The sequence below is a fragment of the Salvelinus fontinalis genome, chromosome 8 (genome assembly GCF_029448725.1).
Source record: "Salvelinus fontinalis isolate EN_2023a chromosome 8, ASM2944872v1, whole genome shotgun sequence".
Classification (NCBI taxonomy): domain Eukaryota; kingdom Metazoa; phylum Chordata; class Actinopteri; order Salmoniformes; family Salmonidae; genus Salvelinus; species Salvelinus fontinalis.
The window spans coordinates 50,550,307-50,578,297 of NC_074672.1; the positions used below are offsets into that span (position 1 = coordinate 50,550,307).

The following is a 27,991-nucleotide window of genomic DNA, read 5'->3' on the forward strand; positions in this document are numbered from 1 at the left end:
TAATGGAACACTGGTCACTTTAATAATGGAACACTGGTCACTCTAATAATGGAACACTGGTCACCTTAATAATGGAACACTGGTCACTTTAATAATGGAAAACTGGTCACTTTAATAATGGAACACTGGTCACTTTAATAATGGAACACTGGTCACCTTAATAATGGAACACTGGTCACCTTAATAATGGAACACTGGTCACCTTAATAATGGAACACTGGTCACTTTAATAATGGAACACATCTCAATTGAGATGGCTTGGGATAAGCTGGACCGCAGAGTGACGGAAAAGCAGCCAATAAGTGCTCAGCATTTGACTGTTGGAAAAGCATTCCAGGTGAAGCTGGTTGAGAGAATTCAGAAAGAGTGTGCAAAGCTGTCATCAAGGAAAAGGGTGGCTTTTTTATTTAACTAGGCAAGTCAGTTAAGAACACATTCTTATTTGCAATGACGGCCCACCGGGGAACAGAACGACAGATTTTTACCTTGTCAGCTCAGGGATTCGATCCAGCAACCTTTCGGTTACTGGCCCAACGCTCTAACCACTAGGCTACCTGCCGCCCCCCTCTAACCACTAGGCTACCTGCCGTCCCTACTTTAAAGAATTTCAAATTAGATAGAAAAAATAGATAGATAGAAAGAAAAAAAAGACAGAAAAAATTAAATAGATTTAGATTTGTTTAACACTTTTTTGGTTACTACATGTCTCCATTTGTGTTATTTCATAGTTTTGATGTCTTCACTATTATTCTACAATGTAGAAAATAGTAAAAATAAAGTAAAACCCTTGAATGAGTAGGTGTCCAAACTTTGGACTGGTCCTGTACACATCTACCTCAATGTATCTTTACCCCTATTACCTAACGTACATATCTACCTCAATGTATCTTTACCCCTGCTACCTACACGTACATATCTACCTCAACGTATCTTTACCCCTATTACCTACACGTACATATCTACCTCAACGTATCTTTACCCCTTTTACCTACACGTACATATCTACCTCAACGTATCTTTACCCCTATTACCTACACATCTACCTCAACGTATCTTTACCCCTATTACCTACATATCTACCTCAACATATCTTTACCCCTATTACCTACATATCTACCTCAATGTATCTTTACCCCTATTACCTACATATCTACCTCAACGTATCTTTACCCCTATTACCTAACGTACATATCTACCTCAACGTATCTTTACCCCTTTTACCTACATATCTACCTCAACGTATCTTTACCCCTTTTACCTACATATCTACCTCAACGTATCTTTACCCCTATTACCTACACGTACATATCTACCTCAACGTATCTTTACCCCTTTTACCTACATATCTACCTCAACGTATCTTTACCCCTTTTACCTACACGTACATATCTACCTCAACGTATCTTTACCCCTTTTACCTACACGTACATATCTACCTCAACGTATCTTTACCCCTTTTACCTACACGTACATATCTACCTCAACGTATCTTTACCCCTATTACCTACACGTACATATCTACCTCAATGTATCTTTACCCCTCATACCTAACGTACATATCTACCTCAATGTATCTTTACCCCTATTACCTACACGTACATATCTACCTCAATGTATCTTTACCCCTATTACCTACACGTACATATCTACCTCAATGTATCTTTACCCCTATTACCTACATATCTACCTCAACGTATCTTTACCCCTATTACCTACACGTACATATCTACCTCAACGTATCTTTACCCCTGCTACCTACACATCTACCTCAACGTATCTTTACCCCTATTACCTAACGTACATATCTACCTCAACGTATCTTAACCCCTATTACCTACACGTACATATCTACCTCAACGTATCTTTACCCCTATTACCTACATATCTACCTCAACGTATCTTTACCCCTATTACCTACACGTACATATCTACCTCAACGTATCTTTACCCCTATTACCTACACATCTACCTCAACGTATCTTTACCCCTGCTACCTACATGTACGTATAGGTAGCAGGGGTATATCTTGAGTATTTCCCTCCGCTAATACAGGCGTAATGAAGATCACAAACTTCGTGATAAAAAAAAGATGTAGATTTGATTATTTCTATATTTTTTATTTATTTATCAGGGGTGTTGCAGCCCCCTCAGTCTTTGTATGAAAGGGCTCTAGACAGAAGTAGTGCACTACTATATTATGTGGGAGAGAGTGGCTGTGTACGCTAAACCATGATCTGGTCAGGTCAGGTCAGGGTGGGTCAGGGTGGGTCAGGGTGGGTGGGTCGGTCGGTCGGTCAGTCAGGTCAGTCTATCAGTCAGGTCAGTCTATCAGTCAGGTCAGTCTATCAGTCAGGTCAGTCTATCAGTCAGGTCAGTCAGTCAGGTCAGTCTGTCCGTCTGGTCCGAGTTCTGGCTCCTGCTCTTCTGTTTCATCTGCAGCTGTTGTCTGGTGGTCAGGACTGCAGACTGGAGAGCAGCCATCTCCGCTGACAACTCTACCACTACAGGGGAGAGGGGGGAGCAAAGAAAGAGGGGGGGCAAGGGAGAGGTGGTGAAGAGGGGGACAAGGGAGAGGGGGGAAGAGGGGGACAAGGGAGAGGTGGTGAAGAGGGGGACAAGGGAGAGGGGGGAAGAGGGGGACAAGGGAGAGGTGGTGAAGAGGGGGACAAGGGAGAGGTGGTGAAGAGGGGGACAAGGGAGAGATGGTGAAGAGGGGGACAAGGGAGAGATGGTGAAGAGGGGGACAAGGGAGAGATGGTGAAGAGGGGGACAAGGGAGAGGTGGTGAAGAGGGGACAAGGGAGAGGTGGTGAAGAGGGGGACAAGGGAGAGGTGGTGAAGAGGGGACAAGGGAGAGGTGGTGAAGAGGGGACAAGGGAGAGGTGGTGAAGAGGGGGACAAGGGAGAGGTGGTGAAGAGGGGGACAAGGGAGAGGTGGTGAAGAGGGGACAAGGGAGAGGTGGTGAAGAGGGGACAAGGGAGAGGTGGTGAAGAGGGGACAAGGGAGAGGTGGTGAAGAGGGGGACAAGGGAGAGGTGGTGAAGAGGGGACAAGGGAGAGGTGGTGAAGAGGGGACAAGGGAGAGGTGGTGAAGAGGGGGACAAGGGAGAGGGGACAAGGGAGAGGTGGTGAAGAGGGGGACAAGGGAGAGGTGGTGAAGAGGGGGACAAGGGAGAGGTGGTGAAGAGGGGGACAAGGGAGAGATGGTGAAGAGGGGGACAAGGGAGAGATGGTGAAGAGGGGGACAAGGGAGAGGTGGTGAAGAGGGGGACAAGGGAGAGGTGGTGAAGAGGGGGACAAGGGAGAGGTGGTGAAGAGGGGACAAGGGAGAGGTGGTGAAGAGGGGACAAGGGAGAGGTGGTGAAGAGGGGGACAAGGGAGAGGTGGTGAAGAGGGGGACAAGGGAGAGGTGGTGAAGAGGGGACAAGGGAGAGGTGGTGAAGAGGGGACAAGGGAGAGGTGGTGAAGAGGGGACAAGGGAGAGGTGGTGAAGAGGGGGACAAGGGAGAGGTGGTGAAGAGGGGGACAAGGGAGAGGTGGTGAAGAGGGGACAAGGGAGAGGTGGTGAAGAGGGGGACAAGGGAGAGGGGACAAGGGAGAGGTGGTGAAGAGGGGGACAAGGGAGAGGTGGTGAAGAGGGGGACAAGGGAGAGGTGGTGAAGAGGGGGACAAGGGAGAGGTGGTGAAGAGGGGACAAGGGAGAGGTGGTGAAGAGGGGGACAAGGGAGAGGTGGTGAAGAGGGGGACAAGGGAGAGGTGGTGAAGAGGGGACAAGGGAGAGGTGGTGAAGAGGGGACAAGGGAGAGGTGGTGAAGAGGGGGACAAGGGAGAGGGGACAAGGGAGAGGTGGTGAAGAGGGGACAAGGGAGAGGGGACAAGGGAGAGGGGACAAGTGAGAGGTGGGAAAGAGGGGGACAAGGGAGAGGTGGTGAAGAGGGGACAAGGGAGAGGTGGTGAAGAGGGGACAAGGGAGAAGGCAGAGAAGGGAAATGTTTTATTTTTCATCCATACTGGAAGACGGAAGGTGACCCTAACTTGTTTCACCCATATTACCAGACAGACCCTAACTTGTTTCATCCATCCTACCAGACAGACCCCAACTTGTTTCATCCATCCTACTAGACAGACCCTAACTTGTTTCATCCATCCTACTAGACAGACCCTAACTTGTTTCATCCATCCTACTAGACAGACCCTAACTTGTTTCATCCATCCTACCAGACAGACCCTAACTTGTTTCATCCAGCATATCAGACAGACAGGAGCCTACCCTGTTTGAATGAGGCCTGGGCCTGTTTCAGGGTCTGAGGCACCAGGATTCCAAACCACTTCAGTGGGTCCTGCTGGGGGTTGGGTTCAGGCTTGGAGGAAGTAGCCGGCTCGGTCTCTGTCCACGGATCATTGTTGTCACTCTGGTCTGGAACCTCCTGCGTCTTCACTCTTCTCCTCACACCTGTAGGTCCAACACACATACAGTCAGATGAGGGGTCTTTTTATTTCTTGTATTTTTTATTTCACCTTTATTTAACCAGGTAAGCTAGTTGAGAACAAGTTATCATTTACTGCTGAGACCTGGCCAAGATAAAGCAAAGCAGTGCGACACAAACAACAACACAGAGTTACACATGGAATAAACAAGCGTACAGTCAATAACACAATAGAAAAAAAGACAGTCTATATACAGTGTGTGCAAATGGCGTGAGGAGGTAGGCAATAAATAGGCCATAGTATCGAAGTAATTACAGTTTAGCAAATTAACACTGGAGTGATAGATGAGCAGATGATGTGCAAGTAGTGATACTGGTGTGCAAAAGAGCAGAAAAGTAAATAAAAACAATATGGGGATGAGGTAGGTAGTTTGGGTGTGTGGGCTATTTACAGATGGGCTATGTACAGCTGCAGCGATCGGTTAGCTGCTCAGATAGCTGATGTTTAAAATTAGTGAGGGAAATAGAAGTCTCCAGCTTCAGCGATTTTTGCAATCCGTTCCAGTCATTGGCAGCAGAGAACTGGAAGGAAAGGCGGCCAAAGGAGGTGTTGGCTTTGGGGACAACCAGTGAGATATAGCTGCTGGAGCGCGTGCTAGCATAGACTTATAGATGACCTGGAGCCAGTGGGTCTGGCAACGAATATGTAGTTAACACAGTGTCCAAAGAAGGGCGAGATGTACAGTCGTGGCCAAAAGTTATGAGAATGACACAAATATTAATTTTCACAAAGTCTGCTGCCTAAGATTTTAAGATGGCAATTTGCATATACTCCAGAACGTTATGAAGAGTGATCAGATGAATTGCAATTATTTGCAAAGTCCCTCTTTGCCATGCAAACGAACTGAATCCCCCAAAAACATTTCCACTGCATTTCAGCCCTACCACAAAAGGACCAGCTGACATCATGTCAGTGATTCTCTCGTTAACACGGGTGTGAGTGTTGACGAGGACAAGGCTGGAGATTACTCTGTCATGCTGATTGAGTTTGAATAACAGACTGAAAGCTTCAAAAGGAGGGTGGTGCTTGGAATCATTGTTCTTCCTCTGTCAACCATGGTTATTTACATGGAAACACGTGCGTCATCATTGCTTTGCACAAAAAGGGCTTCACAGGCAAGGATATTACTGCCAGTAAGATTGCACCTAAATCAACCATTTATCGGATCATCACGAACTTCAAGGAGAGCGGTTCAATTGTTGTGAAGGCGGCTTCAGGGCGCCCAAGAAATTCCAGCAAGCACCAGGACCGTCTCCGAAAGTTGATTCAGCCGCGGGATCGGGGCACGACTAGTACAGAGCTTGCTCAGGAATGGCAGCAGGCAGGTGTGATTGCATCTGCACGCACAGTGAGGCGAAGACTTTTGGAGGATGGCCTGGTGTCAAGAAGGGCCGCAAAGAAGCCACTTCTCTCCAGGAAAAACATCAGGGACAGACTGATATTCTGCAAAAGGTACAGGGATTGGACTGTTGAGGACTGGGGTAAAGTAATTTTCTCTGATGAATCCCCTTTCCGATTGTTTGGGGCATCCGGAAAAAAGCTTGTCCGGAGAAGACAAGGTGAGCGCTACCATCAGTTCTGTGTCATGCCAACAGTAAAGCATCCTGAGACCATTCATGTGTGGGGTTGCTTCTCAGCCAAGATAGTGGGCTCACTCACAATTTTGCCTAAGAACACAGCCATGAATAAAGAATGGTACCAACACATCCTCCGAGAGCAACTTCTCCCAACCATCCAGGAACAGTTTGGTGATGAACAATGCCCTTTCCAGCATGATGGAGCACCTTGCCATAAGGCAAAAGTGATAACTAAGTTGCTCGGGGAACAAAACATCGATATTTTGGGTCCATGGCCAGGAAACTCCCCAGACCTTAATCCCATTGAGAACTTGTGGTCAATCCTCAAGAGGTAGGTGGACAAACAAAAACCCACAAATTCTGACAAACTCCAAGCATTTATTATGCAAGAATGGGCTGCCATCAGTCAGGATGTGGCCCAGAAGTTAATTGACAGCATGCCAGGGCGGATTGCAGAGGTCTTGAAAAAAAAAGGGTCAACACGGCAAATATTAATTCTTTGCATAAACTTCATGTAATTGTCAATAAAAGCCTTTGACACTTATGAAATGCTTGTAATTATACTTCAGTAATCCATAGTAACATCTGACAAAAATATCTAAAGACACTAAAGCAGCAAACTTGGTGGAAATTAATATTTGTGTCATTCTCAAAACTTTTGGCCACGACTGTATACAGAATGGTGTCGTCTGCGTAGAGGTGGATCAGGGAATCACCCGCAGCAAGAGCGACATCGTTGATATATACAGAGAAAAGAGTCGGCCCGAGAATTTAACCCTGTGGTACCCCCATAGAGACTGCTAGAGGTCCGGACAACAGGCCCTCCGATTTGACAACCTTAACTCTATCTGAGAAGTAGTTGGTGAACCAGACGAGGCAGTCATTTGAGAAACCAAGGCTGTTGAGTCTGCCGATAAGGATACGATGATTGACAGAGTCGAAAGCCTTGGCCAGGTCAATGAAGACGGCTGCACAGTACTGTCTTTTATCGATGGCGGTTATGCTATCGTTTAGGACCTTGAGCATGGTTGAGGTGCACCCGTGACCAGCTCGGAAACCGGATTGCACAGCGGAGAAGGTACGGTGGGATTCGAAATGGTCATTGATCGGTTTATTAACTTGGCTTTAGAAGACTTTAGAAAGGCAGGGCAGGATGGATATAGGTCTATAACAGTTTGGGTCTAGAGTGTCACCCCCTTTGAAGAGGGGGATGACCGCGGCAGCTTTCCAATCTTTAGGGATCTTGGACGATACGAAAGAGAGGTTGAACAGACTTGTAGTAGGGGTTACAACAATGACAGCAGATACTTTTTGAAAGAGAGGGTCCAGATTGTCTACCCCGGCTGATTTGTAGGGGTCCAGATTTTGCAGCTCTTTCAGAACATCTGCTATCTGGATTTGGGTGAAGGAGAAGCTGGGGAGGCTTGGGCAAGTAGCTGCGGGGGGTGCGGAGCTGTTGGCCGGGGTTGGGGTAGCCAGGAGGAAAGCAAGGCCAGCCGTAGAGAAATACTTATTGAAGTTCTCGATTATCGTGGATTTATCGGTGGTGACAGTGTTACCTAGCCTCAGTGCAGTGGGCAGCTGGGAGGAGGTGCTCTTATTCTCCATGGACTTTACAGTGTCCCAAAACCTTTTTGAGTTAACAGTGTCCCAAAACCTTTTTGAGTTAGAGCTACAGGATGCAAATTTCTGTTTGAAAAAGCTAGCCTTTGCTTTCCTGACTGACTGCGTGTATTGGTTCCTGATTTCCCTGAAAAGTTGCATATCGCGGGGACTATTCGATGCTAGTGCAGAACGCCACAGGATGTTTTTGTGCTGGTCGAGAGCAGTCAGCTCTGGAGTAAACCAAGGGCTATATCTGTTCTTAGCTCTACATTTTTTGAAAGGGGCATGCTTATTTAAGATGGTGAGGAAATTACTTTTAAAGAACGACCAGGCATGCTCGACTGACGGGATGAGGTCAATAGCCTTCCAGGATAACCGGGCCAGGTCGATTAGAAAAGGCCTGCTCGCAGAAGTGTTTTAGGGAGCGTTTGACAGTGATGAGGGGTGGTCGTTTGACCGCGGACCCATAGCGGATGCAGGCAATGAGGCAGTGATCGCTGAGATCCTGATTGAAAACAGCAGAAGTGTATTTGGAGGGCAAGTTGGTCAGGACGATATCTATGATGGTGCCCATGTTTACGGATTTAGGGTTGTACCTGGTGGGTTCCTTGATGATTTGTGTGAGATTGAGGGCATCAAGCTTAGATTGTAGGACGGCCGGGGTGTTAAGCATATCCCAGTTTAGGTCACCTAACAGAATGAACTCTGAAGATAGATGGGGTGCAATCATTTCACATATGGTGTCCAGGGCACAGCTGGGAGCTGAGGGGGGTCTATAACAGGCGGCAACGGTGAGACTTATTTCTGGAGAGATAACATTTTTAAATTAGAAGCTCGAACTGTTTGGGCTCTGCAGTAGATTGCAACTCCTCCCCCTTTGGCAGTTCTATCTTGACGGAAAATGTTGTAGTTGGGTATGGAAATCTCAGAATTTTTGGTGGCCTTCCTAAGCCAGGATTCAGACACGGCAAGGACATCAGGGTTGGCGGAGTGTGCTAAAGCAGTGAGTAAAATAAACTTAGGGAGGAGGCTTCTGATGTTAACATGCATGAAACCAAGGCTTTTTTGGTTACAGAAGTCAACAAATGAGAGTGCCTGGGGACATGCTGGGCCTTTCAAGGGTAATCTGGCAAAGAAGGCAGCAACAATCAATACATTACATAATTAAAACATACACCAATACAACAACATGATCCAGCCTAAAAAAAACAATTTCCATTCCTCTGTAACAGAGTCTCCCATCAATATTTTAAATGCATTCAGTGGCACTAACAAGTATCCATAAGTTAACGATTCCAAGACATAACTCCAAATAATTCAATATAAACTGATTTCTCAGTAATGCTACATTCAGAAAGTATTCAGACCCCTCCACATTTTGTTACGTTACAGCTTTATTCGAAAAATGGATTAATTGTTTTATCCCCCTCAAGCTCTGCCCGATCGAACATCTCTGGAGAGACCTGAAAATAGCTGTTCAGCGACACTCCCCATCCAACCTGACAGAGCTTGAGAGGATCTGCAGAGAACAATGGGAGAAACTCACCAAATACAGGTGTGCTAAGCATGTAGCATCATACCCAAGAAGACTGGCGCCCGGAGAGGATGGCTGACGTTTTACATGCTCCTATCCAACTGTGCTATTTTGCTAGGTTTTTTTTGCGTTGTTTGTAACTTATTTTTAAAACTTGTTTTGTACATAATGTTACAGTCTCTTATGATGGAAAATAACTTCTGGACATCAGAACAGCGATTATTCACCTCAAACTGGAAGAAGCTTTTTCCTTTAACGAGTCCGACGAGAAGGATATACTGCTTTTCCGGGAACAGGCCCAAATCCCCGTCATTTGCGTGAAGACGGAGAAAACGGGGAATGAGGTCGGGCTGCCTTCAGAGAATTTGTAGGCGAGAGAGTAAACTCCCATTGCCATCTGTTCTATTGGCCAACGTGCAATCATTGGAAAATAAAATCGATGACTTATGATCAAGATTATCCTACCAACGGGACATTATAAACTGTAAAATCTTATGTTTCACCGAGACGTGGCTGAACGACGACACGGATAATATACAGTTGGCGGGATTTTCCATGCACCGGCAGAACAGACCAGCTACGTCTGGGAAGACGAGGGGCGGGGGTATGTGTCTATTTGTCAATAACAGCTGGTGCACGTCTACTATTAAAGAAATCTTGAGGTATTGCTCGCCTGAGGTAGAGTACCTTATGATAAGCTGTAGACCATTCTATCTTATTTGTAGCCGTCTATTTACCACCACACACCGATGCTGGCACTAAGACCGCACTCAACCAGCTGTATAAGGCCATAAGAAAACAAGAAAATGGTCATCCAGAAGCGGCGCTCCTAGTGGCCGGGGACTTTAATGCAGGCAAACTTAAATCCGTTTAACCCCATTTCTACCAGCATGTCACATGTGCAACGAGAGGAAAAACAACTCAAGACCACCTTTACTCCAAACGCAGGGACACGTACAAAGCTCTCCCTCGCCCTCCATTTGGCAAATCTGACCATAATTTTATCCTCCTGATTCCTGCTTACAAGCAAAAACTAAAGCAGGAAGTACCAGTGACTCGCTCAATACGGAAGTGGTCAGATGACACGGATGCTACACTACAGGACTGTTTTGCTAGCACAGACTGGAATATGTTCTGGGATTCATCCAATGGCATTGAGTATTGAGCAGGAGTATACCACTTCAGTCATCAGCTTCATCAATAAGTGCATTGACGACGTAGTCGCCACAGTGACTGTACGTACATATCCCAACCAGAATCCATGGATTACAGGCAACATCCGCATCAAGCTAAAGGCTAGAGCTGCCGCTTTCAAGGAATGGGAAAACTAATCCGGACGTTTATCAGAAATCCCGCTTTGCCCTCAGACGAACCATCAAACAAGAAAAGCGTCAAAACAGGATTAAGATTGAATCCTACTACACCGACTCTGACGCTCGTCGGATGTGGCAGGGCTTGAAAACTATTATGGACTACAAAGGGAAGCACAGCCGAGAGCTGCCCAGTGACACAAGCCTACCAGATGAGCTAAATGCCTTTTATGCTCGCACCAGCACCAGCTGTTCTGGACGACTGTGTGATAACGCTCTCGGTAGCCGATGTGAGCGAGACCTTTAAACAGGTCAAAATTCACAAATCCACGGGGCCAGACGGATTACCAGGACGTGTACTCAAAGCATGCGCTGGCAAGTGTCTTCACTGACATTCTCAACCTCTCCCTGACCGAGTCTGTAATACCTACATGTTTCAAGCATGTGAGCAAGACAAAGGAGCTGATCCTGGACTACAGGTAAAGGCGGGCCAAACAGGCCCCCATTAACATCGACGGGGCTGTAGTGGAGCGGGTCGAGAGTTTCAAGTTCCTTGGTGTCCACATCACCAACAAACTATCATGGTCCAAACACACCAAGACAGCTGTGAAGAGGGCACGACAAAGCCTATTCCCCCTCAGGAGACTGAAAAAGATTTGCCATGGGTCCCCAGATCCTCAAAAAGTTCTACAGCTGCACCATCGAGAGCATCCTGACCGGTTGCATCACCGCCTGATATGGCAACTGCTTAGCATCTGACCGTAAGGCACTACAGAGGGTAGTGCGAGCAGCCCAGTACATCACTGGGGCCAAGCTTCCTGCCATCCAGGACCTATATAATAGGCAGTGTCAGAGGAAAGCCCAGAAAATTGTCAGAGACTCCAGTCACCCAAGTCATACTGTTTTTTCTGTTACCATACGGCAAGCGGTACCGGAGCACCAAGTCTAGGACCAAAAGGCTCCTTAACAGCTTCTACCCCCAAGCCATAAGACTGCTGAACAATGAATCAAATGGCCACCAGACTATTTACATTGACCCCCCCCCCCCTCCATTGGTTTTGTACACTGCTGCTACTCGCTGTTTATTATCTATACATAGTCACTTTACCTACATGTCCACTGCTGTTACTCTCTGTTTATTATCTATACATAGTCACTTTACCCCTACCTACATGTCCACTGCTGCTACTCTCTGTTTATTATCTATACATAGTCACTTTACCCCTACCTACATGTACACTGCTGCTACTCTCTGTTTATTATCTATACATAGTCACTTTACCCCTACCTACATGTACACTGCTGCTACTCTCTGTTTATTATCTATACATAGTCACTTTACCCCTACCTACATGTACACTGCTGCTACTCTCTGTTTATTATCTATACATAGTCACTTTACCCCTACCTACATGTACACTGCTGCTACTCTCTGTTTATTATCTATACATAGTCACTTTACCCCTACCTACATGTCCACTGCTGCTACTCTCTGTTTATTATCTATACATAGTCACTTTACCCCTACCTACATGTACACTGCTGCTACTCTCTGTTTATTATCTATACATAGTCACTTTACCCCTACCTACATGTACACTGCTGCTACTCTCTGTTTATTATCTATACATAGTCACTTTACCCCTACCTACATGTACACTGCTGCTACTCTCTGTTTATTATCTATACATAGTCACTTTACCCCCACCTACATGTACACTGCTGCTACTCTCTGTTTATTATCTATACATAGTCACTTCACCCCTACCTACATGTACACTGCTGCTACTCTCTGTTTATTATCTATACATAGTCTCTTTACCCCTACCTACATGTACACTGCTGCTAATCGCTGTTATTATCTATACATAGTCACTTCACCCCTACCTACATGTACACTGCTGCTACTCTCTGTTTATTATCTATACATAGTCACTTTACCCCGACCTACATGTACACTGCTGCTACTCTCTGTTTATTATCTATACATAGTCACTTTACCCCGACCTACATGTACACTGCTGCTACTCTCTGTTTATTATCTATGTATATTTACTTTACCCCTACCTACATGTCCACTGCTGCTACTCGCTGTTTATTATCTATACATAGTCACTTCATCCCTACCTACATGTACAAATTACCTCGACTAACCTGTACTCCTCCCCCCACATTGACTCGGTACCGGTACCCCCTGTATATAGCCTCGTTATTGTTATTTTATTGTGTTACTTTTTATCATATTTTACATTTGTTTATTTGGTAAATATTTTCTTAACACTTCTTGAACTGCACTGTTGGTTTAGGGCTTGTAAGTAAGCATTTCACGGTACGGTCTACACTTGTTGTATTCGGCGCATGTGACAAATAAAGTTTGATTTGACTCGAGGCTGTAATCGCTGCCAAAGGTGCTTCAACAAAGTACTGAGGGTCTGTTGGAAGGTGTGAATACCTTCTGAATGCACTGTATACAGTACTATTGACCTATCCCTTTTAAAGGCCTGTAGTTGGCATATGGAGAAGACACAGCCTACACTAGTCAGTGGCGCTCCATTACCCTCCTTGTCTTTAGGTCCAATGTCCTCCACCTGTCTCTCTTCAGGACACTTCAGCGTTCTTCTCTTTGTCTGGAACTCGGCCTCACCACTCTCCAGAGTCCTATGGCACACTGACATCATTATTATCCCACATACACCCTCTACCACACAGTGCACAGAGTTGATAAACAGACATGCCTTGGAAGTTTGAGTCCATTGAATGGTGAGTACTGACAGCCTAAATAAAGTTATATTGTATAGATGTAGCTAAGTTATAGTCAGGGATGCAAACTGGTGAGGGCCCAAAGAGGTGACACTTTTTGTTTTGCATGCGAAAAATCCCTGCTAGGGGTAAATGTAGGTTTCAACTAAAATATGATCTACATTATCAGTCTCTGTGTGTAAAATAAAGTGATTCATGTGAACCTAACTCATGGCTACAAAATGTAAAGAAAGCAATCCAATGTTGTTACCTAGACTTTACTGCAAATGACACTCAAGTCTTGAGAAAAAACAATACCCTAATATTACAGTTAACCATGACAGCCTTTATAATAGAAGGCTTGTTACCATGACAGCCTTTATAATAGAATGCTTGTTACCATGACAGCCTTTATAATAGAACGCTTGTTACCATGACAGCCTTTATAATAGAAGGCTTGTAACCATGACCGCCTTTATAATAGAACACTTGTTACCATGACAGCCTTTATAATAGAACGCTTGTTACCATGACAGCCTTTATAATAGAACGCTTGTTACCATGACAGCCTTTATAATAGAAGGCTTGTTACCATGACAGCCTTTATAATAGAACACTTGTGACCACACATATAAATATTGAATTTAGGAGAAAAAAAACATCTTACGGTAGAAACAGGATGAAACAAACAGGCATTGTGTTGTTGCTCTATTATAGTGGCCACAATAGTAGACATCGATCAAGTGCACAAGGCTACATGTGTGCAAAAATAACCTTAACTGAGTAAAACATTTAATAATCCCCCCTCACTCACACACAAGTGTTACTGTCAAATTCAACACAACGAAAGCAATATCTTTGGGCTACACTACACATTATTACATTTTCTGCCTGTGGACATCTGTTCTACAATGTGCCAGCAGAGCATGATACCGTTTGTTGGCATAATTGATCTCAATCCCATTGAGGTCCCAGACGTGCTCAATGGGATTGAGATCCGGGCTCTTCGCTGGCCATGGCAGAACACTGACATTTCTGTCATGCAGGAAATCACGCACAGAACGAGCAGTACGGCTGGTGGCATTGTCATGCTGAAGGGTCATGTCAGGATGAGCCTGCAGGAAGGGTAAACACGAATATCAACCCTGGTGAGACAAAACCACGACTCGTCAGTGAAGAGCACTTTTTGCCAGTCCTGTCTGGTCCAGCGACGGTGGGTTTGTGTCCATAGGCGACGTTGTTGCCGGTGACGTCTGGTGAGGGCCTGCCTTACAACAGGCCTACAAGCCCTCAGTCCAGCATCTCAGCCTATTGCAGACAGTCTGAGCACTGATGGAGGGATTGTGCGTTCCTGGTCCAGCCTGTACCTGTCCCGCAGGTGTGAGGTTCGGATGTACCGATCCTGTGCAGGTGTTGTTACACGTGGTCTGCCACTGCGAGGACGATCAGCTGTCCGTCCTGTCTCCCTGTAGCGCTGTCCTCACAGTACGGACATCTGCAGTCCTCATGCCTCCTTGCAGCATGCCTAAGGCATGTTCACGCAGATGAGCAGGGACCCTGGGCATCTTTCTTAATTACCCTACCGTCTGTCTGTAAGCTGTTAGTGTCTTAACGACCGTTCCACAGGTGTATGTTCATTAATTGTTTATGGTTCATTGAACAAGCATGGGAAACAGTGTTTAAACCCTTTACAACGAAGATCTGTGAAGTTATTTGGATTTTTATGAATTATATTTGAAATACAAGGTCCTGAAAAAGGGACGTCTCTTTTTTTGCTGAGTTTAGTTAATAGTTCACACAGATTGCTAAAGTCCATTAAACAGCTAACGCGTTAATACTTGAGGAACGGCAAGGAGTACCGGTTAATACTATAGCGAATTGGTTTGGTTACTAACGTTAGCTCATCTGATGTTGTAACGTTAGCTAGGTTAATACTGTAGCGAATTGGTTAGGTTACTAACGTTAGCTCATCTGATGTTGTAACGTTAGCTAGGTTAATACTGTAGCGAATTGGTTAGGTTACTAACGTTAGCTCATCTGATGTTGTAACGTTAGCTAGGTTAATACTGTAGCGAATTGGTTAGGTTACTAACGTTAGCTCATCTGATGTTGTAACGTTAGCTAGCTAGCTTTCTGACTTTATTAGCTAGCTCATTTTCAAACAATAGACCCAATTATTTGTTCCGAAAAGTTGGCTAATGTTGCTCAACATTACTCTTGTTAGCTGACAAATAATTGGATCCAGCTACTATAGCAAGATACTAAACAATGCTAACAATACTTTTTCCACCACACTTTCTTCCTCACCTCAAACTTTCAAAATGGAGTTTCATCACCTTCTCAACCCGTTCGTGGTCAGGCTTCTCACCTACCTCTTCGTTATTGTTCAGGGACGCGCTGCTGTAACCTTCTCACCCCCGTCTCCGTGGTCAGACTTCTCACCTACCTCTTCGTTATCGTTCAGGGGACGTGCTGCTGTAACCTTCTCACCCCCGTCTCCGTGGTCAGACTTCTCACCTACCTCCTCGTTATCGTTCAGGGGACGTGCTGCTGTAACCTTCTCACCCCCGTCTCCGTGGTCAGACTTCTCACCTACCTCCTCGTTATCGTTCAGGGGACGTGCTGCTGTAACCTTCTCACCCCCGTCTCCGTGGTCAGACTTCTCACCTACCTCTTCGTTATCGTTCAGGGGACGCGCTGCTGTAACCTTCTCACCCCCGTCTCCGTGGTCAGACTTCTCACCTACCTCTTCGTTATCGTTCAGGGGACGTGCTGCTGTAACCTTCTCACCCCCGTCTCCGTGGTCAGACTTCTCACCTACCTCTTCGTTATCGTTCAGGGGACGTGCTGCTGTAACCTTCTCACCCCCGTCTCCGTGGTCAGACTTCTCACCTACCTCCTCGTTATCGTTCAGGGACGCGCTGCTGTAACCTTCTCACCCCCGTCTCCGTGGTCAGGCTTCTCACCTACCTCTTCGTTATTGTTCAGGGACGCGCTGCTGTAACCTTCTCACCCCCGTCTCCGTGGTCAGACTTCTCACCTACCTCCTCGTTATCGTTCAGGGGACGTGCTGCTGTAACCTTCTCACCCCCGTCTCCGTGGTCAGGCTTCTCACCTAACGTTACCTCCTCGTTATCGTTCAGGGACGCGCTGCTGTAACCTTCTCACCCCCGTCTCCGTGGTCAGGCTTCTCACCTACCTCCTCGTTATCGTTCAGGGGACGTGCTGCTGTAACCTTCTCACCCCCGTCTCCGTGGTCAGGCTTCTCACCTAACGTTACCTCCTCGTTATCGTTCAGGGACGCGCTGCTGTAACCTTCTCACCCCCGTCTCCGTGGTCAGACTTCTCACCTAACGTTACCTCCTCGTTATCGTTCAGGGACGCGCTGCTGTAACCTTCTCACCCCCGTCTCCGTGGTCAGACTTCTCACCTACCTCCTCGTTATCGTTCAGGGGACGCGCTGCTGTAACCTTCTCACCCCCGTCTCCGTGGTCAGACTTCTCACCTACCTCTTCGTTATCGTTCAGGGGACGTGCTGCTGTAACCTTCTCACCCCCGTCTCCGTGGTCAGACTTCTCACCTACCTCCTCGTTATCGTTCAGGGGACGTGCTGCTGTAACCTTCTCACCCCCGTCTCCGTGGTCAGACTTCTCACCTAACGTTACCTCCTCGTTATCGTTCAGGGACGCGCTGCTGTAACCTTCTCACCCCCGTCTCCGTGGTCAGGCTTCTCACCTACCTCCTCGTTATCGTTCAGGGGACGTGCTGCTGTAACCTTCTCACCCCCGTCTCCGTGGTCAGACTTCTCACCTAACGTTACCTCCTCGTTATCGTTCAGGGACGCGCTGCTGTAACCTTCTCACCCCCGTCTCCGTGGTCAGACTTCTCACCTACCTCTTCGTTATTGTTCAGGGACGCGCTGCTGTAACCTTCTCACCCCCGTCTCCGTGGTCAGACTTCTCACCTACCTCTTCGTTATCGTTCAGGGGACGCGCTGCTGTAACCTTCTCACCCCCGTCTCCGTGGTCAGACTTCTCACCTACCTCCTCGTTATCGTTCAGGGGACGTGCTGCTGTAACCTTCTCACCCCCGTCTCCGTGGTCAGACTTCTCACCTACCTCCTCGTTATCGTTCAGGGGACGTGCTGCTGTAACCTTCTCACCCCCGTCTCCGTGGTCAGGCTTCTCACCTAACGTTACCTCCTCGTTATCGTTCAGGGACGCGCTGCTGTAACCTTCTCACCCCCGTCTCCGTGGTCAGGCTTCTCACCTACCTCTTCGTTATCGTTCAGGGACGCGCTGCTGTAACCTTCTCACCCCCGTCTCCGTGGTCAGACTTCTCACCTACCTCCTCGTTATCGTTCAGGGGACGTGCTGCTGTAACCTTCTCACCCCCGTCTCCGTGGTCAGGCTTCTCACCTAACGTTACCTCCTCGTTATCGTTCAGGGACGCGCTGCTGTAACCTTCTCACCCCCGTCTCCGTGGTCAGGCTTCTCACCTACCTCCTCGTTATCGTTCAGGGACGCGCTGCTGTAACCTTCTCACCCCCGTCTCCGTGGTCAGACTTCTCACCTACCTCTTCGTTATCGTTCAGGGGACGTGCTGCTGTAACCTTCTCACCCCCGTCTCCGTGGTCAGACTTCTCACCTAACGTTACCTCCTCGTTATCGTTCAGGGACGCGCTGCTGTAACCTTCTCACCCCCGTCTCCGTGGTCAGGCTTCTCACCTAACGTTACCTCCTCGTTATCGTTCAGGGACGCGCTGCTGTAACCTTCTCACCCCCGTCTCCGTGGTCAGACTTCTCACCTACCTCTTCGTTATCGTTCAGGGACGTGCTGCTGTAACCTTCTCACCCCCGTCTCCGTGGTCAGACTTCTCACCTACCTCTTCGTTATCGTTCAGGGGACGCGCTGCTGTAACTGGCAAATTGGTTCTCTTCTCTCTTCTTTCTTCAGTCGGGTGCTGCATTCTGTTGTTATGTGAATGATTGGCTGAGCCTTGGATACAGCAGCCAGTTCATTGGCTGAGCCTTGGATACAGTAGCCAGTATATTGGCTGAGCCTTGGATACAGCAGCCAGTACATTGGCTGAGCCTTGGATACAGCAGCCAGTTCATTGGCTGAGCCTTGGATACAGCAGCCAGTTCATTGGCTGAGCCTTGGATACAGCAGCCAGTATATTGGCTGAGCCTTGGATACAGCAGCCAGTTCATTGGCTGAGCCTTGGATACAGCAGCCAGTATATTGGCTGAGCCTTGGATACAGCAGCCAGTATATTGGCTGAGCCTTGGATACAGCAGCCAGTATATTGGCTGAGCCTTGGATACAGCAGCCAGTATATTGGCTGAGCCTTGGATACAGCAGCCAGTATATTGGCTGAGCCTTGGATACAGCAGCCAGTATATTGGCTGAGCCTTGGATACAGCAGCCAGTACATTGGCTGAGCCTTGGATACAGCAGCCAGTTCATTGGCTGAGCCTTGGATACAGCAGCCAGTTCATTGGCTGAGCCTTGGATACAGCAGCCAGTTCATTGGCTGAGCCTTGGATACAGCAGCCAGTATATTGGCTGAGCCTTGGATACAGCAGCCAGTATATTGGCTGAGCCTTGGATACAGCAGCCAGTATATTGGCTGAGCCTTGGATACAGCAGCCAGTTCATTGGCTGAGCCTTGGATACAGCAGCCAGTTCATTGGCTGAGCCTTGGATACAGCAGCCAGTATATTGGCCGAGCCTTGGATACAGCAGCCAGTTCATTGGCTGAGCCTTGGATACAGCAGCCAGTACATTGGCTGAGCCTTGGATACAGCAGCCAGTTCATTGGCTGAGCCTTGGATACAGCAGCCAGTACATTGGCTGAGCCTTGGATACAGCAGCCAGTTCATTGGCTGAGCCTTGGATTCAGCAGCCAGTATATTGGCTGAGCCTTGGATACAGCAGCCAGTATATTGGCTGAGCCTTGGATACAGCAGCCAGTTCATTGGCTGAGCCTTGGATACAGCAGCCAGTACATTGGCTGAGCCTTGGATACAGCAGCCAGTATATTGGCTGAGCCTTGGATACAGCAGCCAGTACATTGGCTGAGCCTTGGATACAGCAGCCAGTATATTGGCTGAGCCTTGGATACAGCAGCCAGTTCATTGGCTGAGCCTTGGATACAGCAGCCAGTATATTGGCTGAGCCTTGGATACAGCAGCCAGTATATTGGCTGAGCCTTGGATACAGCAGCCAGTATATTGGCTGAGCCTTGGATACAGCAGCCAGTATATTGGCTGAGCCTTGGATACAGCAGCCAGTTCATTGGCTGAGCCTTGGATACAGCAGCCAGTATATTGGCTGAGCCTTGGATACAGCAGCCAGTATATTGGCTGAGCCTTGGATACAGCAGCCAGTATATTGGCTGAGCCTTGGATACAGCAGCCAGTACATTGGCTGAGCCTTGGATACAGCAGCCAGTTCATTGGCTGAGCCTTGGATACAGCAGCCAGTTCATTGGCTGAGCCTTGGATACAGCAGCCAGTTCATTGGCTGAGCCTTGGATACAGCAGCCAGTATATTGGCTGAGCCTTGGATACAGCAGCCAGTATATTGGCTGAGCCTTGGATACAGCAGCCAGTATATTGGCTGAGCCTTGGATACAGCAGCCAGTATATTGGCTGAGCCTTGGATACAGCAGCCAGTTCATTGGCTGAGCCTTGGATACAGCAGCCAGTTCATTGGCTGAGCCTTGGATACAGCAGCCAGTATATTGGCTGAGCCTTGGATACAGCAGCCAGTATATTGGCCGAGCCTTGGATACAGCAGCCAGTTCATTAGCTGAGCCTTGGATACAGCAGCCAGTACATTGGCTGAGCCTTGGATACAGCAGCCAGTTCATTGGCTGAGCCTTGGATACAGCAGCCAGTACATTGGCTGAGCCTTGGATACAGCAGCCAGTTCATTGGCTGAGCCTTGGATACAGCAGCCAGTATATTGGCTGAGCCTTGGATACAGCAGCCAGTATATTGGCTGAGCCTTGGATACAGCAGCCAGTACATTGGCTGAGCCTTGGATACAGCAGCCAGTATATTGGCCGAGCCTTGGATACAGCAGCCAGTATATTGGCTGAGCCTTGGATACAGCAGCCAGTTCATTGGCTGAGCCTTGGATACAGCAGCCAGTACATTGGCTGAGCCTTGGATACAGCAGCCAGTATATTGGCTGAGCCTTGGATACAGCAGCCAGTACATTGGCTGAGCCTTGGATACAGCAGCCAGTATATTGGCTGAGCCTTGGATACAGCAGCCAGTTCATTGGCTGAGCCTTGGATACAGCAGCCAGTATATTGGCTGAGCCTTGGATACAGCAGCCAGTATATTGGCTGAGCCTTGGATACAGCAGCCAGTTCATTGGCTGAGCCTTGGATACAGCAGCCAGTATATTGGCTGAGCCTTGGATACAGCAGCCAGTATATTGGCTGAGCCTTGGATACAGCAGCCAGTATATTGGCTGAGCCTTGGATACAGCAGCCAGTATATTGGCTGAGCCTTGGATACAGCAGCCAGTATATTGGCTGAGCCTTGGATACAGCAGCCAGTATATTGGCTGAGCCTTGGATACAGCAGCCAGTTCATTGGCTGAGCCTTGGATACAGCAGCCAGTTCATTGGCTGAGCCTTGGATACAGCAGCCAGTTCATTGGCTGAGCCTTGGATACAGACAGTATTACTCCAAACGCGGATCACTCGCTCGCTTACAGTTAGTAGTGATCCAAATCCCACCGCCAAACGTTTCTCATAAGATCTACACAAATCTCGTAGGTCACACATTTTGGATTCAAAACGGCGAATTTTGCTGAAAGGTGACTAGTTTGCATCCCTGGTTATAGATAGTCTATAAGGTTAATACAGTCTTTGGCTAAGCGCATCTTCTTCGTACCTGGTGTGGACTCGGACCAGAGGTTCCATCTCACTCCCATACTGCAGAGCAGACACCTGCTTGTTGCCCATCGAATACCTCGCTTTGGACATGGAGAACCATCCCTGTAACACGAGCAGACAGACAGAGAGACAGAGAGACACACACACACACACACACACACACACACACACACACACACACACACACACACACACACACACACACACACACACACACACACAATGTAAAGCCACAATATAAAGCCCCTGATCAAGTCATCAAAGACAGTCTAGCCCTTGATACATCATATACTTTACATCCTATACCTGTTCTATTAGAGAGTTGAGTCTCTCTCGTTTCTCCTCCAGCAGCTCCAGTTGGTCCATAAAGACAAGCAGCTTTTTATCCAACAAGACACACTCTTCTTTCTCTGACAGACCCATCTCTCTATCTGTTTCTGTTTCTCTCGCTCTCTCTCTCTCCTACCGTCTCACAGTTCGACGAGCAGAGATCCCGGTGACTATCCCAACTTAGATCTAGATAAAACACGATTAAATAGTGGTTTTCTTATAATCTAGGCGTTTGTATCACGGTTTGTTTGAAAGAGACAGTCGGAGAGCGATTGTTTACGAGGCTTCAAATGCCACTTCCGTTTTCTGGTCATGTGAGGGGATCACTAGAAGCACAAATGATGACGTCACGTCTGTATGGCTTGAATAAACCTTCAAAATAAAAGCCCGAATTTCAAAACATTGCAATGTGGATAACTCATTCAAAATGTTATATATATATATACATATATATATATATATATATTTAATGACCGTTATTTAACTAGGCAAGTCAGTTAAGAACACATTCTTACTTACAATGACGTCCTACACCGGCCAAACCCGGACGACACTTGGCCAATTGTGCGCCGCCCTATGGGGCTCCCAAACACCGCCGGTTGTGATAAAGCTGGATATGAGACACTGGATATGACTTCACCAACGTAGTGGAGCCGAAAACACACACACATATTTATACAAGAACCCTACCCTTAAAAAAATAAATATATATTTTTTAATATTTTTTAAATGATTTAAACCCATACTTTTTTTTAAACAATCGTTAATCAAATACAACCACCAACAGTTTGCTCATTGCTCTTGCTCTAAGATGGCAACTCAGCGCAAATGTGCACGTGACAAATTGAATCTCAAAAAGGAAACAGTCGGTGGTTGCAGTCAATGTTTATTGAAAAAGTATGGATTCAGCAAACAAACAAAGAAAGGCAGCCGACTACAGAGGACAAACATAGGTACAAAGTCGGCGTTTCATAATAGTGTAATGAAACAGGCAGGGAGCAGGTCTCGAACCCTCGACCTTCTAGCCCGAAGTCCGGTGCGCTATCGACGGTGCCGCAAAAAGCATGCTCGAGCCGCATAGTCGATTTCCGCGGTTATAAATCAAGGGTCGTTACACTACTCCCTCCTTTCCACGAGTACGTCCTCGCGACTCTACGTCTTACAGGAACGCGCTCATCGGCCAAGCACACGCACTGTCGTGGATGCAAGGTCCGATCACTTCCGACACCAGTGTAATGAAACAGGCAGGGAGCAGGTCTCGAACCCTCGACCTTCTAGCCCGAATTCCGGCGCGCTATCGACTGTGCCGCAAAAGCATTCTCCAGCGGCAGAGTCGATTTTCCATGATACATTGTGGTTTTGATCCTCTCGAAAACGACCATTACCTTCTCAAATCCCAAACCCGGTTTGTATGGTCTTTTTCGAAAGCGTTCGTTAAATCTCGCGATGCTGCGCCTCTTGGTTTAGAAGCTCTATGATAATATCCTGCTGCTAGGAGTACGGTAATTCACCGTGACCCACGTTAGATGATGATGGCTAACCAATTTGATTTTTTATATGGTTTTGCTGAATGGAAATGGACACTCTTTCATTAAATATATGAAATATTTCCATAAAATTCTAAATATCACAGTGCGAAAACAATAGATTGATGGGAAAAAATGTTGTTCCCATACCGGGAGTCGAACCCGGGCCGCCTGGGTGAAAACCAGGAATCCTAACCGCTAGACCATATGGGACTAATAGCAATACTATTATAGAAGCATTTATGTAGGGTTCTTGTAGCTTGCTGGCAACATAATAATTACTTCTAGCTCTGTTAACATACTGCTTTACTTATCTCATATGTATATACTGTATTTAGTCAATGCCACGCCGACATTGCTCATCCTAATATTTATATGTATGTGACCAATAAAAGTTGATATGAGCTTCCCATTTCACTGTTTCTCTATGAACAACTGTGATTTTGAGTGAAAACCAAAGTAAATAATCTAAAACCAGGAAAAAAAACCGGAAAATATAATTTGGGAAAATATAAAACTGATTTTGGGGAGAAGAAAAACAGATTTTATAGGGCCTCCCTTAGTTGTTTAATAGTCATTATTTTACCAGGTATATTGACAGAAACATAGTGCACTACTTAATCTAGTACACTAAGGACCCGGGGAACAGTTACAGGGGAGAAGAGAAGAATGGGCCTGGGGAACAGTTACAGGGGAGAAGAGAAGAATGGGCCTGGGGAGCAGTTACAGGGGAGAAGAGAAGAATGGGCCTATTTGAAAGATAGAAAAAAAAGTGTAACTCATGACCCCTGGACTAGACTACAGTGCATTCAGAAAGTATTCAGACCCCTGGACTAGACTACAGTTCATTCAGAAAGTATTCAGACCCCCTGGACTAGACTACAGTGCATTCAGAAAGTATTCAGACCTCTGGACTAGGCTACAGTGCATTCAGAAAGTATTCAGACCCCTGGACTAGACTACAGTTCATTCAGAAAGTATTCAGACCCCCTGGACTAGACTACAGTGCATTCAGAAAGTATTCAGACCCCCTGGACTAGACTACAGTTCATTCAGAAAGTATTCAGACCCCTGGACTAGGCTACAGTGCATTCAGAAAGTATTCAGACCCCTGGACTAGACTACAGTGCATTCAGAAAGTATTCAGACCCCCTGGACTAGACTACAGTTCATTCAGAAAGTATTCAGACCCCCTGGACTAGACTACAGTGCATTCAGAAAGTATTCAGACCCCTGGACTAGACTACAGTTCATTCAGAAAGTATTCAGACCCCTGGACTAGGCTACAGTGCATTCAGAAAGTATTCAGACCTCTGGACTAGACTACAGTGCATTCAGAAAGTATTCAGACCCCCTGGACTAGACTACAGTGCATTCAGAAAGTATTCAGACCCCCTGGACTAGACTACAGTTCATTCAGAAAGTATTCAGACCCCCTGGACTAGACTACAGTGCATTCAGAAAGTATTCAGACCCCTGGACTAGACTACAGTTCATTCAGAAAGTATTCAGACCCCTGGACTAGGCTACAGTGCATTCAGAAAGTATTCAGACCTCTGGACTAGACTACAGTGCATTCAGAAAGTATTCAGACCCCCTGGACTAGACTACAGTTCATTCAGAAAGTATTCAGACCCCTGGACTAGGCTACAGTGCATTCAGAAAGTATTCAGACCTCTGGACTAGACTACAGTTCATTCAGAAAGTATTCAGACCCCTGGACTAGACTACAGTTCATTCAGAAAGTATTCAGACCCCTGGACTAGGCTACAGTGCATTCAGAAAGTATTCAGACCTCTGGACTAGACTACAGTTCATTCAGAAAGTATTCAGACCCCTGGACTAGGCTACAGTGCATTCAGAAAGTATTCAGACCCCTGGACTAGACTACAGTGCATTCAGAAAGTATTCAGACCCCTTGACTTTTCCCACATTTTGTTACGTTCAGCCTTATTGTAGCATGGATTAAATAATACAAATATTCAGCAATCTAAACAAAATACCCCATAATGACAAAACGAAAACAGGTTTTTTGATTTTGTTTTGCGAATGAATTTTTTTGGCAAATAGAAAATAGAAATACCTTATTTACATAAGTATACAGACCATTTGCTATGATACTTGAAATTGAGCTTCTACTGTATATACTGAGTATACAAAACATTAAGAACACCTGCTCCTTCCATCACACACACTGACCAGGTGAATCCAGGTGAAAGCTATGATCCCTTACTGATGTCACCTGTTAAATTCTCTTCAATCAGTGGAGATGAAGAGGAAGAGACGGGTTAAAGAAGGATTTTTAAGCCTTGAGACATGGATTGTGTATGTGTGCCATTCAGAGGGTGAATGGGCAAGACAAAAGATTTAAGTACCTTTGAACAGGGTATGGTAGTAGGTGCCAGGCGCACCGGTTTGTATCAAGAACTGCAACACTGCTGGGTTTTTCACGCTCAACAGTTTCCCGTGTATCAAGAAGGGCCCACAACCAAAAGGACATCCAGCCAACTTGACACAACTGTGGGAAGGATCGGAGTTATGGGCCAGCATCCCTGTGGAACATTTTCGACACCTTGTACTCCATGCCCCAATGAATTGAGGATGTTCTGAGGGAAAAGGGGGGGAAACTCAATATTAGGAAGGTGATCCTAATGTTTGGTATACTCATTGTATACACACCATATACACACTCACACACACTACAGTGACATGCCCACACCAGGCCCATACACATACACTACATATACCCACACACGCATACCGACACAACACATACACGCATACCGTCACAAAACACACACGCATACCGTCACAAAACACACACGCATACCGACACAAAACACACACGCATACCGACACAAAACACACACGCATACCGACACAACACATACACGCATACCGTCACAAAACACACACGCATACCGACACAAAACACACACGCATACCAACACAAAACACACACGCATACCAACACAAAACACACACGCATACCGACACAAAACACACACGCATACCGACACAAAACACACACGCATACCAACACAAAACACACACGCATACCAACACAAAACACACACGCATACCGTCACAAAACACACACGCATACCGTCACAACACACACACGCATACTGACACAAAACACACACGCATACCGACACAAAACACACACGCATACCGACACAACACACACACGCATACCGACACAACACATACACGCATACCGTCACAAAACACACACGCATACCGTCACAAAACAAACACGCATACCGTCACAAAACACACACGCATACCGACACAACACATACACGCATACCGTCACAAAACACACACGCATACCGTCACAAAACAAACACGCATACCGTCACAAAACACACACGCATACCGACACAACACATACACGCATACCGTCACAAAACACACACGCATACCGACACAAAACACACACGCATACCAACACAAAACACACACGCATACCAACACAAAACACACACGCATACCGACACAAAACACACACGCATACCGACACAAAACACACACGCATACCAACACAAAACACACACACGCATACCAACACAAAACACACACGCATACCAACACAAAACACACACGCATACCGACACAACACACACACGCATACCGACACAAAACACACACGCATGCCGACACAACACACACACGCATACCGTCACAACACACACACACATACCGACACAAAACACACACGCATACCGACACAACACACACACGCATACTGTCACAAAACACACACGCATACCGACACAACACACACACGCATACCGACACAACACACACACGCATACCGACACAACACACACACACACACATACCGACACAACACACACAGGCATGCCGACACAACACACACACGCATACCAACACAACACACACACGCATACCGTCACAACACACACACGCATACCGACACAACACACACACGCATACCGACACAACACACACACGCATACCGTCACAACACACACACGCATACCGTCACAAAACACACACGCATACCGACACAAAACACACACGCATACCGACACAAAACACACACGCATACCGACACAACACACACACGCATACCGACACAACACACACACGCATACCGACACAACACACACACACACGCATACCGTCACAACACACACACGCATACCGACACAACACACACACGCATACCGACACAACACACACACGCATACCGACCCAACACACACACACACACATACCGTCACAACACACACACGCATACCGACACAACACACACACACGCATACCGACACAACACACACACACACGCATACCGACACAACACACACACACATACCGACACAACACACACACGCATACCGACACAACACACACACACACGCATACCGACACAACACACACACACACGCATACCGACACAACACACACACACATACCGACACAACACACACACACACACACACACACACACGCATACTCACTTTTACACTCATCATATGCTGCTGCTTCTCTGTTCTTTATTTTACTCTTATTATTATCTATCCTGATGTCTAGTCACTTTACCCTGCCTTCATGTACATATCTACCTCTAATACCTTATTATTATCTATCCTGATGTCTAGTCACTTTACCCTGCCTTCATGTACATATCTACCTCTAATACCTTATTATTATCTATCCTGATGCTTAGTCACTTTACCCTGCCTTCATGTACATATCTACCTCTAATACCTTATTATTATCTATCCTGATGCCTAGTCACTTTACCCTGCCTTCATGTACATATCTACCTCAAATACCTCATACCTCTGTACATTGATCTGGTACTGGTACTCCATGTATATAGCGTCACATTGATTTAGTACTGGTACATTTTGGACTATTTTCCAAAATGTGGATTTTAATAGTATTGTAGCACATTGTAGCAAGTCAGGCTCAAAATTCTAAAAAGTCAAC

The 27,991-nt window shown here is 46.6% G+C and overlaps 1 protein-coding gene and 1 non-coding gene across 17 annotated transcripts; both read right to left on the bottom strand.

The window, feature by feature from the left end:
* On the bottom strand, positions 1-22,862 carry ccdc115 (coiled-coil domain containing 115). Of its 16 annotated transcripts, none has more exons than XR_008760581.1 (8): positions 22,020-22,853; positions 21,477-21,872; positions 21,169-21,272; positions 13,071-13,171; positions 4,270-4,452; positions 1,970-2,501; positions 1,890-1,932; positions 1-1,852 (listed from the first exon to the last, which is right to left on the bottom strand). XR_008760581.1 is itself a non-coding variant. In XM_055932779.1 (6 exons), the coding sequence occupies exons 2-6, from the start codon at positions 21,591-21,593 to the stop codon at positions 2,380-2,382; spliced, it is 627 nt and encodes a 208-aa protein (XP_055788754.1). In that variant the 5' UTR covers positions 21,594-21,872; positions 22,020-22,853; the 3' UTR covers positions 1-2,379. The 16 variants fall into 16 exon arrangements, 2 of the variants coding, with proteins under 2 accessions (XP_055788754.1, XP_055788756.1); XR_008760584.1 differs by having other exon boundaries at positions 1-1,650; positions 1,688-1,730; positions 1,890-2,501; XR_008760582.1 differs by having other exon boundaries at positions 1-1,650; positions 1,688-1,755; positions 1,835-2,501.
* A 305-nt stretch (positions 22,863-23,167) lies between these two features.
* trnae-uuc (transfer RNA glutamic acid (anticodon UUC)) lies at positions 23,168-23,239 on the bottom strand. Its single transcript has one exon. It is a non-coding gene; the product is annotated as a tRNA-Glu (tRNA).
* Positions 23,240-27,991: the final 4,752 nt, after the last annotated feature.

Bases quoted from the DNA above. Each gene is read 5' to 3' on its own strand.
- ccdc115 (XM_055932781.1), bottom strand. From the start codon at position 22,171: ATGTGTGTGTGTTTTCGGCTCCACTACGTTGGTGAAGTCATATCCAGT. The intron at 21,273-22,019 runs GTAAGTAAGAAT...CTCGTGTTACAG, and splicing joins GGCCGGTGTAGGACGTCATT to GGATGGTTCTCCATGTCCAA. The intron at 2,502-4,269 runs GTAGGCTCCTGT...TCTCCCCTGTAG, and splicing joins CCAGGCCTCATTCAAACAGG to TGGTAGAGTTGTCAGCGGAG.